The sequence below is a fragment of the Macrobrachium nipponense genome, chromosome 27 (assembly GCF_015104395.2).
Source record: "Macrobrachium nipponense isolate FS-2020 chromosome 27, ASM1510439v2, whole genome shotgun sequence".
Taxonomy (NCBI): domain Eukaryota; kingdom Metazoa; phylum Arthropoda; class Malacostraca; order Decapoda; family Palaemonidae; genus Macrobrachium; species Macrobrachium nipponense.
The window spans coordinates 8,960,273-8,979,032 of record NC_087216.1 but is presented as its reverse complement, the minus strand read 5'-3'; the positions used below and the strand labels follow the sequence as shown (position 1 = coordinate 8,979,032).

The window sequence follows — 18,760 nt, the reverse complement described above, 5'->3', positions numbered from 1 at the left end:
GGTGTTTTTCGACCATTTCGGTCGAGTTAAAGTTGACCAAAGGTTGATATTTTGGCACTTATCGTTATTTATATAAAAATATTTTAAAACTGATAAAAGCTACAACCATGGGTTGTTATTTTGTTGTATTCTTCATGAAATTGCACACATTTTCATATATAAAACTTTATTTATTTATTTAAAGTTGACCAAAGGTTGATATTTTGGCACTTATCGTTATTTATATAAAAATATTTCAAAACTGATAAAACCTACAACCATGGGTTGTTTTTTGTTGTATTCTTCATGAAATTGCACACATTTTCATATAAAAAACTTTATTTAACGGCTAATATAAAACTGTGCTAACATTACGACAATCGGACGAAAAAAATTATTATTTTTTTGGCAGTCACCACGCGGACGTAGGAAAAAGTTTTTTCTAAAATTCACATCGAAATATTGTGCTAAATACTTCCAATTTGTTGCAAAATGAAGGTAAATGATTGAGTACGTATTACTAGAATGTAAGAGTTTTAGCTTACAATTGCGGTTTCCGACCATTTCGGTTGAGTCAAAGTTGACCGAAGGTTGAAATTTTGGCACTTATATCGTTATTTATATGAAAATATTTCAAAACATAAAAACTACAACCATGGGTTATTTTTTGTTGTATTCTACATGAAATTGCACACATTTCCATATATAAAACTTTATGTAACGGCTAATATAAAACTGTGCAAACATTACGACAATCGGATGAAAAAATTTCTGATTTTTTCAGAAGAGTTACCGCGCGGACATAAGGAAAAAGTTTTTTTTCATAAATTCACCATAAATCGAAATATTGTGCTAGAGACTTCCAATTTGTTGTAAAATGAAGGTAAATGATTGATTATTACTAGAATATAAGAGTTTTAGCTTACAATTGCGTTTTTCTACCACTTTGGTAGAGTCAAAGTTGATCGAAGGTTGAAATTTTGGCACTTATCGTTATTTATATGAAGATATTTCAAAACTGATAAAAGCTGCAACCATGGTTTGTTTATTGTTGTATTCTAAATGAAAATGCGCAGACAGACAATTTATCTCGACGTTTAATACATCCAATCAGCGTTAAAGGGTTAATAAATATTTATCAAGTAACAAAATTAAAATATTATCAGAATTTCCTATCTGTTGAATTTTTAACAGGGAGTACATTTTTTCTTACATAGCCTTTAGTCTCATGATACCCATGTTTGTGGTCTGGAATATACACAAACGCATTAGCTCTTGTGCTTTCAAACGGAAGGAGGGTGGTGATCATTCACACATGCTCCCTCAGGACCTATCTAGGATCTAACTGCCCCCTTAATTCATGTAGGATTGATGCTTGAAAGCAGAAAACAAAGGAAGGGGGGTTGAGCACTATATAGTTGAGGAGTTTGTATGAACATTTTTTTTATGATTACAGCCCCAACAGTCACATTGTACCTTAAGGGCAATTTAAGCAGAAACTTCAGATTCCCAGCTTGGCCGTGAGTGTTTGTTGGGTTCAGAAAGATATTTGGGGGCTGTGAAATTCAGTTGCCAAGATGCATGTCAGTGAGTTGTTTATTAGTATAAAAAGGAAGGCCTACAGAGTAAAAGAAGAATTTTGTGCTGCCTTGCCTTGGGCTTTAATACTAGGAGGTGGGGTAAGGTGTTGCTGGAAACACCAATCAGTTTATATTCATTACGAACTCTGACGATCAATTCAACCTGACAGGTTGTAGCTTACAAGTCATCAGTGCCCTGGTTGGCTTCTGGATCTTCCTATTCCTTAGTTAAGGGTTAGAGTGATGGTCATCTAGTGATATGACACTGCACATTAACCAGCTTGTCCCACTCAAATGCAGTCTTCACTACACATGTTATGCCCAATTACTAGATTGCCCGCTTGACTGTCTGCACGTGTTCTGTGTGTCCCACTTCTTGCCTGTCAACTTCTAACTTTCTTGCCATGGATATTCCACTAGGTGTACAACAAATCCTGGCATGTCTCACAGAGTAGCATGGGCTAGCAGCACAAGCAATGACACTCTTCACACAATAGGTCCTGGCCTCTGTCCAGTGAGGACAATGAAGGGAGGCCAGGCCCTCTTTGGAATACCTTGGCTGGCTCTCTGAGGCATACCTACAGTATTCTCTTGATTACACAACATACAAACACAGCTAAAACACCAAAATGCACAAATAAAACTCCAAAACAATATTAGAAGTAGCCTATGCAGTACAATTTGATAAACAGTGTTATAATAAGTAGCAGTACAAAATACACCCCAAAATAACACTGTATAAGTAATGATTTCCAAAAGTTCTGTTGAATAACAATAATTGGGGATAGCCACAAACTTTAGGTAGTGTAACAATAATACTAAAAGCAAATTAATTAAGCTTCTAGAAAGGCATTGTTATGTATGAAAGAATAATAATAAGTGAATGAATATCAATGTAAATTTTGTTTTTGTTTGAAATTGCTGAGTAGGAAAAACTGGGGAGATTATGGTAAAACTGTTGTTGACAGAGCCACAGACATATGAACAATGAAGAGAGTAGTAATTGCTTGCTAATAGGTCTTGAGGATACATGTGTAAACGATCACACTTCTGTCTGGAAGGCAAAATTGCATGTCTTGGAACATTTGAATCTGCACTTGTGGACACCATGTGATTGATTTGGTTCTCTTGTAACAATAACTTTTTAAAAACTTACTTGTTCATGTACGAAACAAACCTTTGGTCTTAACATTAGGATAGATCTTCTAATGCCAGCTGGAAAACTGGTAAAATTTATCAAAATTGTATACGCAAGGAACTATTGGCATAAGAGGATACATTGATTTGTTATTGGAACAGATAGCTTTTTATCTTGTGCAAATGCAATGAACTATGACATTGTATGAAACACCCAGAAATATGAGCCTAAAGTACTCATATATAAATTAGGAATTTGACTAAAGGCGATGAACTCCCTGTCGGTTAATAGAAATACCTCACACCAAAGAGTAAGTCTATCCTAATGCTAAGACCGAAGGTTTGTTTCATATGTGAACAAATGACAAATTTTTCAATCAGTTTGTAGTTTTCATAACTAACAAATTTGAGGTCTGATCACATAAACGGCCCACCTCTAACCCCCTCTGACAGTTAAACTGGGTTAGAAGACTAACTGTTACAATCACGAGATGCCGAAGGGATTGTGTGGGATACATTGCGTGTGATCAAGCACAGATGCCAGTAGTTGTTAATTTTTGTTAATTTTAATGGTTTTCCAGCTGCCACTAGAAGATTTATCCTAATATTAAGACCTTGGGTTAGTTAGCTATGAAAAATAAAGTTGATTAAAAAGTTTCTAATTTTATATGGTACTGTCCAATATTTGTATGTTGACACTGAGGGACCAGTAGTGCATTTTACACTTGGTCAAGTGTATTGAGTAATGGAGTGCCATCTTGTTGTTTACAGATGAGAAAGAGGATGTACATCTCTTCTTAGTGAAGAAAGAAACTATCAAGACTGTAAGACATGCTTCTGTTCTAGAGGATGAGGTTCTGAACATTGAGGAGAATATAGTTGAACAAGATATTATATTGGCTATTACTCCTTTATTCTTTAAGGAGAAAAATGGCTTAACAGCAAGGACAATTTACAAGGTACATTACCATAGGATTCGATTTTTGCTTTTTTCAAAATTAATGTAATTATCCAAGCAGTAAATATAAAATATGAAACATTGTGTACATTTGCCCTAATGCCAAATATAAATTATAAAACATAGTTTACATTTATATGTAGTTTTTTCTAAATAAGATGAGTTTTGAATCTGTGTTAAAAAATGTGCTACCAAAAGCCAAGTGCTTCACAAGTCATTGGCCCGTTAGGAGTTTACCACTCAAATTATGCCTTTCTTTGTGCACTGAAACTAGGACTAGAAGTCCTTTGCAGCTTCCCATCAGCCCTAGCTGCATTTTTTCTTCTTTTTACTATTCACCTGATATCCTTAGTCTGTTCTTAGTTGCCCAATTTCTTTAACTTGACTTGCTACAGTATTCATCTGTTATAATAACATCCTTCTAGCAGGCCCTATATTAGAAATGTTACTCAGTTGTTTCATTAAAATAATTTATGAGGATGAAGGTATTAATGTGATATTTTTGTCTGGTTTTAAGCATATGAAAAGTAACAATTTTTTGAGTGCAGTGTGTCACAATAGTTAATCAAAATTATATTTTTATTTTTGCCTTTCAGTGGGATTTGTGTAGTGTTGAGAGCATGGAACTTCTCTGTGTATCACCTCACAAAGTATTGATTACTTTTGACACTATAAAAAGTACTTATAAGAAGAGGACTTATATATTTGAATCTTCAGATTATCAGGTAAGAATTCAATTACCCTAAAGGTTTGGTTTGACTATTCTTAAAGTGATAGTTGTTTTTTTTCTATTAAAGTTTCACTAACATGGTGATCTTAAAATGAGCAATTTTAAAATTATTTTTGCCTCTCATAAGCTTTATTTCTCTCTAGGATTTTTCTTCAGTTTTGTCTCCAATTTTAGAGAAGAATACACTTGAAAAGGTGTTAGATTCTGCCATGACCTGCCTTAAATGCAATACTCAGTTTTCCCGGGAACTAGCTAAACAGCATGATGGTGAGTACAGTATACATATTCATATAATTATTTTGAATATTAGCACTATTGTGAGTAGGCCTTACTTTTTCCTAGTACGTACTTACTTTGCGGAAATGCTCATAAGTGAGGTTTTGTCATAGAGTTCCATTCCAAGCTAGTCTTAAGTTCTAGGTTTGATGAGACTTAAGTTGGTATATTTACTGTCATCAATTTCCCATTGTCTCATAATATGTAAGTAGGGGAGAAAGCTATAAATGATAGAATACTGTGAAGGAAAGCTTACATTTTTGCACTAATAGGCAAGTCATATAAGCCAGTGAAGCATGAGTATTTATCTCAGTTGTGACATGCTTTCAAAGGAAAATATTCTGACATACAATCAAATAGAAGGACAAAAATACTAATTGTTGGGTTTCTCAAGAAGCACATCACATTTCTCCATTTCATCTCATCATTTATAGTTTTCTCGTAGACAAATTATAAGTGAAATGTTGGCTAACATTATGTAATCAACAACAAGGTTTTGAATGTAAGAAAGCAGCATAAACACCAATATGCTAACATCATCATATAAGAACGGTTCAGTGAAATACTAAGTTACATAAAAAGGAAGGAGGGACACAAACCCTGAATGAGATAGTAAAATACAAGACAAGAAATTAAGATTTAGTAAAAGGATGTCAATACAACTGGAAGTGAAACGAAATATTAAATAAGTTGATGATAGATGCAGGGAGTCATACTGCACCTGAGGGGGTAACCATAACACACTCTGGCAGCAGAATTGCCTTTCTTCCTAAACGTTTACTGTATAAATTATCCAACTTTCAACTGAAGCGTAAAGGCTAAGTAGTTTTTTCTGTGATATGAACACATACTGTAGTACAGTATCCACAGTTATAATTTAATATGTACGCTGTATAATACTTATTTTAAGTGTCTTATTGGTAAAGAACTTATTTCCTCTCAAACAGACTCCAATCTGCTCAGATGCCCAAACTGCGGTGGTGGAGTTGTTGTACGTGTTGACAGAGTAGACCATCCTGCTGTTGCTGTGGCAAGTTTTGATGAAAATGCCCCTCGAAGCAGCACTCCTCTGTCACAGGCTTTGACTCAGGCGCCGTGTCTTCCATCGTCAGGTACATGAACATTTTTCTCTCGAGAATAACATCAGAAGGGAAGGTAGAATGCATCATTTCCAGCTATTATATGTGGCATTGCAACTTTGTGATTAATTTTTTTTCTCTATGATTGTTTTTCTCTTATGATTATTTTTCTCTATGATTTTCTGTTCTATTCTTATTTATTATCCTTTTATTTGATTTATTTAATTTTTCCCCATAATTATTCATGTTGTTTGGTTTGTCAATTGCAGTATCTATACTGTTGGTTATATTGTGATGTTAATGCTCAAATGATTGTATATAGTAACATCTCAGCTTAAAAGACCTCAAGTTAATGGACTTTTGTATTTATCAGCTACATGATTATTGTCATTATTTTTTGTCATCCATGCTATCATTTTAGAGATCTAAAAAATGTTTGGTCTTGGTTAATTACCAGACTTTTTAACTTATGAGAAAGCTATAGCCCCTATGTAGTTGTTAGGTTGAGATGCTGCTGTATTTTTTGTCATCTAAACCTTAGTCTGATGATACATGACTTGCTGAAGAGAAGTAACTGATAAATATTCTGTTTTTGTAAATTGCACAGATATTCCAACATGCCCAGGTGAATCTAGTGAAAGTGTTAGCGTTTGCAGTGAAGCATCTTCCTGTGTGCGTCGTGAGTCAGATGTAGAGGTCATTTCAAATCCGTCCATTTCTAGTATAGAAAATCCTCAATGATCAACAGCTCATTCATGGTTAGTAAAATTGGTATTTTTAAAATTCAGGTCTTTTCGCAGATGTTTTCTTCAGCAAAGTCATCATTCATTTTGATGATGTAGGAACACACAAGTATGATTTATACCCTGATCTTCACAGGTTTGTGGTATTGTTATGATTTATTCACTCTGATACAAAATAGTATGCCTTTGAATTTGTGGATGTCTGATGAGAGCAAAGCTGTTTGAGATCCCATTATCAGTGGGTTTTAAGGAGCCTTTCTCATCAAGATTTCAGGATGTAAAGTCTTCATATATATAACATGCTGCCTAAGGGTCATGTATATTGCCGTCAGAACCAATTTTCAAAGATATCCATCATAAAGGATGCATGATTAGCATTATGTATTTTAATCATAGACTTAAAACTACAGTAGTATCCATTATCTTTTTACAGGCCGTCTTCTGTACTTTACAAAGGGAGTGACTCTTCCATCATTAACCGTGTATTTATCTTTATATTTACCCTGTAGTGGGTTAGTGCTGTTGGTGCACCTCATGTGGTGCACTGAAGGTATTACTTAAGGTTCTTTGCAGTGTCCCTTTGGCCCCCAGCTGCAACCCCTTTTATTCCTTTTGCTGTGCCTCTTCCATTTGTATTCTCTTTCTTCCATCTTGCTATCCACCCTCTCCTAACAATAGTTTTTATACATTCAACTTACCTGTCAGATATATACATAGCTATTGACTCCGTCGCGCCGACAGAATTTCGAATTTCGCGCACACGCTACAGGTAGGTCAGGTGATCCACCGTGCCGCCGCTGGGTGGCGGGAATAGGAACCCATTCCCGTTTTCCATCAGATTTTTTCTGTCGGCCATACTGGCAACATCGTTGTTGGTATCTCCGGCTGGATTTCATTTTTGGATACAATTGATCATCGTTTTGGACCCTTTGGTGACGTATTTGGATCGTTGTACTGGCATACGCTTTTGTGGATCGTTATTTGGATTTTGGCTTGGAATTTTCATCATGATGTCTGATTCTGGAAGTGTGGTGAGAATGTGTGTGAATGAAGGGTGCAAGGTGAGAATGCCGAAAGCTTCGGTTGATCCTCACACTGTATGTAAAAGATGCAGGAAGTATGAATGCTCGATGGATAACACTTGTCATGAATGTGAGAGTTTGAGTGCTGAAGGGTGGAAGTCTCTAACTTCTTATTTAAGGAAATTAGAGAAAGACCGGTTAAGGAAGTCATCTTCCAAAACCAAGCCTAGCTCTCAATCTTCAAGTGGTTTGGTGAGTAATGTACCCTCCTCTAACATTATGAACGCTCCTTATAATATTTCAGGTCCTTCTCCGAATGCAGATCCTACGGACTCTGCTTCGGAGATAGCAAGCCTTAAAGCTGCGCTTATGAAAATGGAGCGTAAAATGGCTGCCATAGAAGGTAAGCAAAGTAGTGCTGTGGAAAGTGATGTGAATTTCCCCAGTGAAGTGGAGGAGGCGTCTGATTGGCTTCACAACGCTCCCAGGCCTAGACCTCTTTCAAGCTCCCAAGCCCAGAGGAGAAGGAATGTCGAAAGCCTTACGGAGGTTATGGAGGATCCCCACCAGTCAGACGTCTCTTCGGCAGAATCTGTAACGTCACAGACTGCCAGAGAACGCATTAGAAAAAGCGTTCTACGTGAATGTTTTTCGTCATCAGAGAATTCCTCACCTAAAAGAGGATGGAGATCAGCGGATCGTTCTCGTCCCTTGAAGAGGATCTGGGAAGAATCGGGCATAAACTCGAGTCCGGAACGTTTTTTGGAGGACTCCCCGATAGAGAATAAGAGAGCAAAGGTTTTGGCTTCTCCCGATAAGTTGTGGGGAATGGAGAAAGAAGGCTCTCCTTCCTCTCGTTTAGACCAGAGAGAAGAAACGACGAAGATATTAAAGGATATGCAAGAGTCTATTGCTTCTCTAGTCGGGGTTCTTTCGAGAGATCCTCCAAGAAGAAAGGATGTTAATCTTCCTGTGAAGAAGTCAAAAAACCCTTATTATCAACCTCCCAGAAAAGAAGATTCTTCTTCGGATGAAGGGTCTATTTTTCACAGACCCGCGAGTTCGGGGCGCGAGGCGCCAGCCAGGCGTGAAGCGCCAGCCGAGCGCGAAGCGCCAGCCAGGCGCGGAGCGCCAGTCAGCCGCAAAGAACTAACACGTAAGAGCGAGGCTCCAATCAGGCGCGACGCGGCAACCAGGCCCTATCCGATATCGCAGGAAACGAATAGGCGCGAGAAGCTGGCCAGGCGCGAGAAACTGGCCAGGCGCGAGAAGCTGGCCAGGCGCGAGGAGCCAGCCGCGCGTGAGAATTCCTACAAGCAGGAAGAGACAATCAGGCGCGAGGCGCCATCCAGGAGCGTAGCGCCAGCCAGACGAGAAGCGCCAGCCAGGCGCGATGCGCCAGACTGCCGAGAAGCGCCTACCAGGCGAGAAGCGCTAGCCAGGCGCCAGGCGGCCGCGAAGAGACATACAGGCGCGAAGCGCCAGCCAGACGCGACGCGATAGATGGCCGCGAAGCGCCAACCAGGCGTGAAGCGCGAGTCGAGCGCGAGGCGCCAGCCGCGCAAGAGGAGCCAGCGAGGCGCGAAGCGCTAGCCGAGCGTGAGGCGCCAGCCGCGCGAGAAGATTCAACCAAGCGCGAAGCGCCAGTCAGGCGCAAGGTGCCAGCTGATCATGAAGAACGGCAAGAGCGAGAAGTTATAAGGGGTAATAGAAGATCTTTTCATGTAATGTCTTCGGATAGCGAGTCTCCTACAAGTAGAAACCCTAAATGCAGGAAGCACCTGGTACATCGAAGGTTACGATTTCAACCTCCATGTCTCAGGATGTTTTGGTGGATAAGAAAGGGAGAACTTCTAGATCTGTCAGTCTCTCTCCTTCTAGGAGTATTTCTCCTATAGGGAATATGTCCACAGACAAAGAATCTAATAAAAGAGCTCGCTCTCCTTCTAGGATGGAGTTGGATGAGGTGTCGGAGGAAGAAACCCCGAACAATGAGGGGGTATCTAACTACAAAGTGTTAGCCTCTCTTCTCCTACAAGAATTTGGAGACTCTCTAAGCCCTGCAGCTCCTCCTTCCCCGAGATCTCTGTTCTCCAGTACGAAGGTTCCTAAATCGTCTTCGTATTTAAAAATGAAACCAGCCATATCAATGAAGAAGGCTATTCAGTCTTTAAATAATTGGATGAAGGTGAAGAAGGAAGCTCAGAAGACAGTTTTTTGCACTCCTCCATGTAAGCTCGGAGGTAGGAGGGGAATATGGTACAGGACAGAGGAAGCGATGGGGCTTATGCTTCCATCTTCCTCGGAGGCGGATTTTTCAAGCTTGGTTGAAGCATCGAGAAGACAAGCTTGAATACAGCTAAAGCATATTGGAGCATGTCAGAATTGGATCAGCACCTCAAGGGACTTTTCCATGTACTAGAAGTTTTTAACTTCTTGGATTGTCCCTTGGAGTGCTGGCCAAGAAGGCAAATGAACCAGATGTTTTAGAACCTGAAGTTTTACATTGCATTTTATCCTCTATGGATAAGGCGGTTCAGGATGGATCGGGAGAATTGTCATCTCTATTTGGAGCAGGAGTAGTGAAGAAGAGATCATTATTTGGTTCATTTCTAACCAAAGCGGTTTCTCCTTCACAAAGGTCAGCCCTGTTATACGCTCCTCTCTCGGAGCACCTTTTCCCTTCGCACTTGGTGAAGGAGATTTTCAAAGTCTCTTGCTGAAAAGCAACCCAAGACATATTAGTAACAATCCTCCAAGAAATCAAGACCAACAGTACCAGTAGCGAAGAAGACTACTCGTACTCCGGTAGTGCCCTTTCGGAGAGGTTCCACCTCTCGTCTCCAACGAAAAGGAAGACAACAGAAAGCGAGGAAGGTCCTCCTTTAGATCTTTCAAGAAATCAAAGTAGCAGCGAGGTCCTCCAAACATCTGTAGGGGCCAGGCTCCTAAACTTCGTAGGAGAATGAAGATAAGGAAAGCCGACCCTTGGACGTTAGCAGTCTGGGGAAAGGTTACATTATACCTTTTCAGGACAGACCCCCTTTGTCGAATTCCCCAAAGGAACTGTCGGCGAAGTACAAGGACCCTGTTTCTGAGGGAGACACTTCTCAGATGGTGATAGGAATGAAGGACAAAGAGGCAATAGAAGAGGTTCAGGATCCTTCTCTCCGGGGTTTTTACAACCGCCTGTTTTTAGTTCCAAAGGCATCCGGGGGATGGAGGCCAGTCTTGGACGTGAGCATTCTGAACAAATGTGGAAAAGAAAAAAGTTCTCGATGGAGACTTCTGCCTCGGTACTTTCAGCCCTGCGAAGAGGAGACTGGATGGTCTCTCTAGACCTGCAGGATGCATATTTCCACGTTTCCTATTCACCCGTCATCAAAGAAGTATCAGGTTTGTGATTCAAGGGAAAGTCTACCAGTTCAGGGCCTTGTGCTTCGGCCTCTCCACGGCTCCACAGGTATTTTACGTACCTGAATGCGGAACGTAGCCAGATGGCTACACCTGGAAGGCATAAGCGTCTCTCGTACCTAGACGATTGGCTGATAAGAGCAAAAATCCCAGGAACAATGTTTGGAGGATCTGAAGAAAAACATTAGAATTGACAAAGGAATTAGGACTTCTCGTGAATCTCGAGAAATCGCAGATGACCCCCAGTCAGGACATAGTCTATGGGGATTCAGATGAATTCTCGGGATTTTCGGCGTTTTTCCGTCCCAAGAAAGGTTTCCATTCTTCGGGGGATTCAGAAAGTTACATCCTTCTAAAGAAAGGCAGGAGTTCAGCCAGGGAGTGGCTGAGCCTTCTAGGGACTCTTTCTTCCCTGGAACAATTTGTATCCCTAGGAAGACTTCATCTAAGGCCTCTACAATTCTCTAAAGAGATCTTGGACTTGGAAGAAGGGCCATCTGTCGGACACTTTTCCGGTAACATTAGAGGTGAAGAAACACCTAAAGTGGTGGCTGCTCCCACTCAAAGAGAACAAGGGAGTGTCCCTAGAGGTTCGGAACCCAAACCAAATCTTGTTCTCAGACGCTTCAGAAACGGGATGGGGAGCGACTCTAGGGGCAAGAGAAGTCTCTGGCAAATGAAGAAAGAACAAAGAGATTGGCATATAAATGCCAAAGAACTATATGCATGTTTTCTGGCATTAAAATCTTCGAGTCAGAAGTAAGAAATCAAGTGATTCAAGTCAACGCAGACAACACCACGGCGTTGGCTTATATAAAAAAACAGGGGGGGACGCACTCGTTTTCCCTATTCGAGATAACGAAGGATCTGTTTGTCATGGACGGAGGAGAGGAATAGTTACCCTCCTGACCAGATTTGTGAAAGGGGAAAGAAATATCAGAGCAGACAGGCTCAGCAGGACGAAACAAGTTCTTCCCACGGAGTGGACTCTGCACGAGCAAGTCTACCAAAGTCTGTGGAACCTGTGGGGGAGGCCGCAGATAGATTTGTTTGCGACGTTCCTGTCAAAGAGGAATAGAGAACTTCTGCTCCTTAGTAGAAGACCCAAGAGCGATAGCGGTGGATGCCATGCTACTGGAGTGGTCGGGACTCGACGCTTACGCTTTCCTCCATTCAAGTTGCTAGGAGTAGTGATGAGAAGTTCGTAGCATCAACAGGACGAGATTAAACTCTCATCGCCCCGTTTTGGCCATCCCAAGATTGGTTCACAGAGGTACAGGAATGGACAGTAGACTATCCAAGATCTCTTCCAAACAGGATAGATCTTCTCAGACAACCCCACTTCAAGAGGTTCCATCAACCTCCCGCTCTCGCTCTGACTGCCTTTCGACTATCGAAAGTTTGGTCAGAGCGAGAGGCTTTCAAGCAAGGCTTCGAAAGCAATTGCTAGAGCCCGGAGATCGTCAACTATCCGGGTCTATCAATCGAAGTGGGATGTGTTTAGAAGATGGGTAAGGAAGAATATGCTGTCCTCCTCCGATACCTCTGTGACCAATATAGCAGATTTTCTGTTATCCTGAGAGAGGAATCCAATCTGTCCGTAGCGACAATAAAGGGATACCGAAGTATGCTCTCAGCGGTATTTGGAAATAGAGGCTTAAACTTGGCAGAGGATAGAGATTTGCACGATCTCATAAGATCGTTCGAGACGTCAAAATCTATATCCTCTACTCCGCCAAGTTGGAATCTGGATGTTGTGCTCAAATTCCTTACATCGGAAAAATTTGAACCTCCCGACCGTGCCTCGTTCAGGGATTGGACGAGAAAGTGTGTTTTTCTCATAGCCTTAGCGACGGCTAGAGAATAAGTGAAATCCATGCCCTAGATTCTCGGGTGGGTTTTAAGAAAGACGCAGCCATCTGTTTCTTTTCAAACTCTGTTTTTTGGCAAAAGTGAGAACCCTTCGAAACCATGGCCAAGGAGTTTTGAGGTGAAAAGTCTTTCAAACTTAATGGGAGACGAAATTGAAAGAACTTTATGCCCGGTTAGAGCTCTTAGGTTCTATCTTAAAAAGAAAGAAGAGTTGAAGGCATGTACAAACAAAGTCTATGGTGCGCAGTTCGGGACACGAAAAGACCAATGTCCAAGAATGCGCTAGCGTATTTTATTAGAAGTGTGATTATGGAAGCTCATAGCGATTGTGCAGAGATTCCTTTAAATTATTGACGAGTTAAAGCTCATGAGGTAAGAGCAGTGGCAACACATTATCATTCCAAAAGAATATGTCCATGAAGGACATTATTAATGACGACCTATTGGAGATGCAACTCGGTATTTGCATCCCACTATCTTAGAGATGTTAAAATTACCTACGACAAGTGCTCTCTCTAGGTCCTTTTGTGTCTGCGGATACAGTGCTGGGACTGAGGACACATACCGATCCTTAAACTATGAAAAGTCTAATACTTCCATACCATACTGGTGGGATGGGCTCTAACTTTCTTACCTGACGGCTAGTTGTTGCACAGCGGCCATGGCCTTGTTTAGGTAAGGAACTTTGAGTTTATCTTACAGGATAGGCTTGGATAACGGTGTCTTTGATTACGGAGATCTCCACTATTTGAGGCAGTTTTTGTGTTACTATTGGTAAAAGCGCTTGGTGTCGCACAGGCGGCCATAGCCCTTGCTAGTGAGGAACTAGAAATGTGCCTTTTAAACGGAGTAGGATTAAAGACATTGTCTAAATTCGTACAGGGACCTCTCCTTTTAAGACAGTATCAGGATTTTCTGCTGACAAGAGTGCTTGGGCTAGCACAGGCGGCTTTTGGTGCTTTTGACAGTATGAGAATGTGCATAGGTCTTACAAGCGAGGTAGTACAAATTGAAATTATATTTGTTTATTTTTATTTATTTTTCATAAAGAATTAGGTGTAAAATATTGTGATTGAGTTTTTTGGTTGTTTGCAAGGAGTCCGGGGATGACTTCTTGCAATCTTAGATACAACATTTTGGTTAGGTTAAGGTGATCAGGATCGGGATTGTGCTCCTTAGAAAAAAGGTTCTTGTCATATAAGTGGATTGAAACCCTTGACATAGCCCTTATAGGATCGGCCAAGTAAGTGGATAAGACCCCTTTGGCAGACCTACAAGAACTCTTAGCAATAGATCAATATCTCGCTGAGGCTCTTGAGACTAAGCAGACTCCTGGGCATTAACCATGAAGTCTTCAGTCTAAACAGGTAGGAACCAAGGTTTTATGTTATTAATACCTACAACGATTGTTGTGTTTTCCTGTTAAATCAGTTATTAGCTGTCTTTACCCTCCTCCAATGGTGTGAATCAGCTATGTATATATCTGACAGGTAAGTTGAATGTATAAAAATGATATTGTTATGATACAAATAAAGTTTTATACATACTTACCTGGCAGATATATACAATTAAACTACCCACCCCAGCCTCCCCTCAGGAGACAGATGGTGTAGAAAAAATCTGATGGAAAACGGGAATGGGTTCCTATTCCCGCCACCCAGCGGCGGCGCGGTGGATCACCTGACCTACCTGTAGCGTGTGCGCGAAATTCGAAATTCTGTCGGCGCGACGGAGTCAATAGCTATGTATATATCTGCCAGGTAAGTATGTATAAAACTTTATTGTATCATAACAATATCATTTTATCGTGCAACTGCTTTGAGGTTTTCCTCTTGTTAAACCTTTCTACTCTCAATTTCCCTTTCAGCACTGAATGACTTCATAGGTCCCAGCAGTGGACCCTTGGCCTGAATTTTATATTCCATTCTGTATTCCATTATCATTGTAATTATGATTTTTATGTTTTTAAAACAAGTTGAGATAGTTTAGATTTGTCATAAAGTGGGGACAAATAGTTTGTATTGATAGTGTTGTTTAATGCTGTCTTTTCTGTCGATAGTTAAGTAAGAAATTGATCATTAAATTGGTTGTTTACCTTCTGACTGCAACAAGAAATCTTGTGTAAATGGTTTCTGTCATCAGAACAGTAACCATTTAACCAAGACAAGAAGAACATTACATACAGTGTCATATAATTTTTGTCACATACAGTGTCAAATAATTTTTGTCAGGTGAAATCGTAACAAAATTTGTTTTATTGTTTGATATAAAGCTAAGAATGAATAGAAACTAATTCACATAGATTGAAGGTCATTAATATTGCATTGAGTTTTTTGCATGCAGATGTTATTCCAGAAGAGGAAATTGATGAACAGAAGCCTCCACCTTCTGCAGCAGTCAATAGTGATGCCAGGACTCCTGCTAACTCTCCAAGTACCTTCCACAAGCCAGAATCTTGCACTGGCATGCAAGAAAGTAGCTCATCAGGTATGAACTGTCATTTTACTAACATATGTAAGGAAAAAGGTTGTATGGTTCAGCATCATTTTGAATGTTTGTATCTTGAGACATTTATTGATTGTATTTGTAATTTTCTGATAATGGTTCTTTTCCGTTTGTAATGTTTTCTGGTACTGTGCTTTTAATTGTCTGGATAGCCTCATTTTGTATATGGAATAGGTCAAAGACCAGATTGTGTGAAGATTTAGACATAATTTTTTTAACAAAATAATCAAAATATAATCAAGAGAAAAACATCATATAAGTGAAAAGTAGTACTTTAAGAAGTCAGACTTTAATAACAAATAAGTATTCATGATTGATATCCCCCAGCCTCTTAGAGTCACATTTGGGTGGGTGGCTTCAGGGGACAAGTATACTATGTAGAGTATTTTGAGTTGACTCACTACTTGTTCTTAAGTAGTTACTCTAAACTAAATTAATTAGGAACTCTTTTTCTTCATTATTTTTGTTTATAATATATTGACAGACTACTCCAAAACATCCCTGATCAATTTCTTTGAAGTTACAAAACTGTACTAAAAGGATAACTCTTTAATTTTCACTTTTAATCAAAGAGAAATTTTGTATGTAATGGAATTGATAAGGTAGTTTTGTTCATGAAACTTACCTGTCAGATATATATATAGCTGTATTTCTGACGTCCGACAGAATTTCAAAACTCGCGGCACACGTAGTGGGCGGCCAGGTGGTAGTACCCATTCCCGCCGCTGGGAGGCGGATATCAGGAACCATTCCCATTTTCTGTTCATATTTTTTCTGTCGCCGGTGCTGCAAACAACTGTTTACAGTACCTCCGTCTAGGATTTTTTATTTATCTCGCTTTAAATTATCTGGATTGACTTTTGGTATCGACTTCTGGATTGTTGGATTGGCACGCGTAATAGTGGATTGGTTTTTTATTTTGGATTGGCTTTTCTGTGTATACATGATGTCGGGATCAAGTACTGGAAGTTTCAGAGTGTGTGTGAAGAGTGAATGTAAGGTGAGGCTTCTTAAACCTTCAGTTGATCCTCACACAGTTTGTATGGAATGCAGGGGGCATGTTTGCTTGGTTGATGATCGGTGCAATGAATGCAAGGATTTGTCTGATGATAATTGGAAGATGTATGAGACCTATCGACGTAAATTGGAGCGCGATAGAGTCAGGAGGTCTTCCTCCAAGAGCAGTTCTACGAAAGGTAAGGAATGTAACATTTCTCCTCCTCTAACACCGGTAGATTTTGCTCAACCTAATCCTGTTTTGTTGCCTTCGGGCCCCAGTGCTGTGTCTGGAGAAGGTAACACCCTTTCTCTGATTCTTGAGTCTATTCGCGCTCTTGAATCGAAAGTTTTGGCCTTAGAAACTGGCCCTGTGAAAGTTTGTGTTAGTGCCCCTAGTGTTGTGGAGGGGGCGTCAGATCGGCCCCATAATGCCTCTAGGCCTAGACCTCTATCGGACTCCCAGGACTCAGGGAGTGGGTATGTCGAAAGCCGCAAGAGGGTTACGGGGGCTCCCCACCGATCTGGCGTCCCTTCGGCAGGCCTTGTTGCTAAGTCCCAGGCTGCCAAGGAGCGCGCACGAGCGCGTGTCCTGAAGGATTGCGTTTCGTCCTCCGAAGCATCCTCCCCGCGCAAGGGGTGGAGCGCTCGGAGAGACTCGCGTCCGTTGAAAAGGACTTTTTGTTTTGAGGACGCTTCACGTCCTATGTCACCGCTTTCGTCAGAGGACGCGTATGACGCCTTTCCTCCTCAGAAGAGAGGTAGAGTTTCTACCGACGAGGACATTGGTTTCCGCGCACAGGCGTGTTCACCTGAGAGGCAGGTAGCTGTACCTGCTAGAAGGAAGGAGGCGTCCCCTCGCCTTCTCGCAGGGTCAGTCCTGCCCCTTCTTCTGCTCCTTCGTCACCTACGAAGGATATCCTCGTGTCCCTTCAGGACCAGCTTACGTCTCTTATGGCTCAGAGGACTCGCCCAGCAGCAGTCGAGCCTAAGCGTAGAAAGGACGTTAGGCTGCCCGTCAAGAGGACGAAGCAGTCTCATTCTCTCTCGTCTCGTTCGTCTCTCTCTCCACCGGATCATCACCGTTCTCGTTCTCCGAGTAGATCTTTCGCTCTCGCAGTAGAGGACGCTCGCCAGGACGCTCGGCGTTCGAAGCAGGACGCTTTGCGCTCTCGGCAGGGCGCTTTTGAGGACGCTCGGCAGGACGCTCGGCGTTCGAAGCAGGACGCTTTGCGTTCTCGACAGGACGCCTTTGAGGACGCTCGGCAGGACGCTCGCCGTTCGAAGCAGGACGCTTTTCGAACGAGGCAGGACGCTTTTGAGGATGCTCAGCAGGACGCTTGCTTGGCTAAGCAGGACGCTTTTGGCGCCTCTCGTCAGGAAGCTCGCGCTTCCTCTCGTAGGGACGTGTCTGCTAAGACAGTTCCCGTTGCTTCAAAGGACGCGCTACGTTCGCAGGATGTCCGTCCTTCTAAGGATCGTCGTAAGGGCGATTCCGTACCTGAAGCGGGTACTTCCAATCAACGGAAGTCTTTGTTCAGGCTTGAGACTGCTGGACGTACGCCCTCTACTGATGGACGTTCTCCAGTTCCTCTTAGGGAGGAAGGGAACGTAGTCCAGGGAGTTCCGTCGAAGAAGAACCTCCTGTAGCTTCAGCGTTCTCGGACTATAAGGTTCTTGTCAGGCTGTTACGTTCATCCTTCGGGGATAAGTTCCAGCCTGCAGCCCCTAGGTCTCCTCCCTCTCAACTTTCGTCTTCCAAGTCCGTTAAGACCCCTGAGTTCGTCGAAATGAAGACATCGCTGTCGACCAAGAGGGCTTTCAAGAAACTTCAAGATTTCATGTCTCGAAGGAAGGATCAGGGCAAGACCACTTTCGCCCTTCCTCCCTCTAGACTCTCCGGGAAAGGAGGAATTTGGTATGAAACCAAGGAGGGGACGTGGGAGTAAAGGTTCCTTCGTCCGCTCTTGGTGACTTCTCTAGTTTAGTGGACGCTCAGAGGAGGTCTCTCTTATCGTCTGCTAAGGTGTCCTGGACTCCTGTGGAGACGGACCACCACTTGAAGGGACTGCTTCGCACCTTGAATGTGTCTAATTTCTTAGACTGGTGCCTGGGAGTTTTAGATCTTCAGTCTAGAAGTCCTGATTCTCTCAGTCTGGGGGAGCTGTCCAGCGTGTTGTCATGTATGGACAAGGCCGTCAGGGATGGTTCGGAGGAGCTAGTTTCTCATTTTGGAACGGCTTTCCTAAAGAAAAGAGCTCTCTTATGCAAATTTTAACCGCTAAGTCGGTTTCTCCCGCTCAGAAAGCGGAATTGCTCTTTGCGCCTCTTTCGGACCATCTCTTCCCCCAGGCTATGGTAAAGGATCTTGCAACGAGTTTGCAGGAGAAGGCGACCTAGGACCTCTTGGTACAGTCTTCAAGACGTCCAGCAGTTCCTTCCACATCTGCATTCAGTAAACCCCCGAAG

The 18,760-nt window shown here is 41.7% G+C and overlaps 1 protein-coding gene across 1 annotated transcript in view; it reads left to right on the top strand.

The window, feature by feature from the left end:
• The window catches only part of LOC135200804 (serine/threonine-protein kinase 11-interacting protein-like), a 249,900-nt gene that overhangs the window by 81,093 nt on the left and 150,047 nt on the right, over window positions 1-18,760 (top strand). The window contains 7 exon segments of the mRNA XM_064229462.1: window positions 3,468-3,655; window positions 4,251-4,379; window positions 4,528-4,651; window positions 5,608-5,772; window positions 6,347-6,468; window positions 6,470-6,497; window positions 15,134-15,277. Of these exon segments, the coding sequence (XP_064085532.1) occupies window positions 3,468-3,655; window positions 4,251-4,379; window positions 4,528-4,651; window positions 5,608-5,772; window positions 6,347-6,468; window positions 6,470-6,497; window positions 15,134-15,277 (900 nt within the window).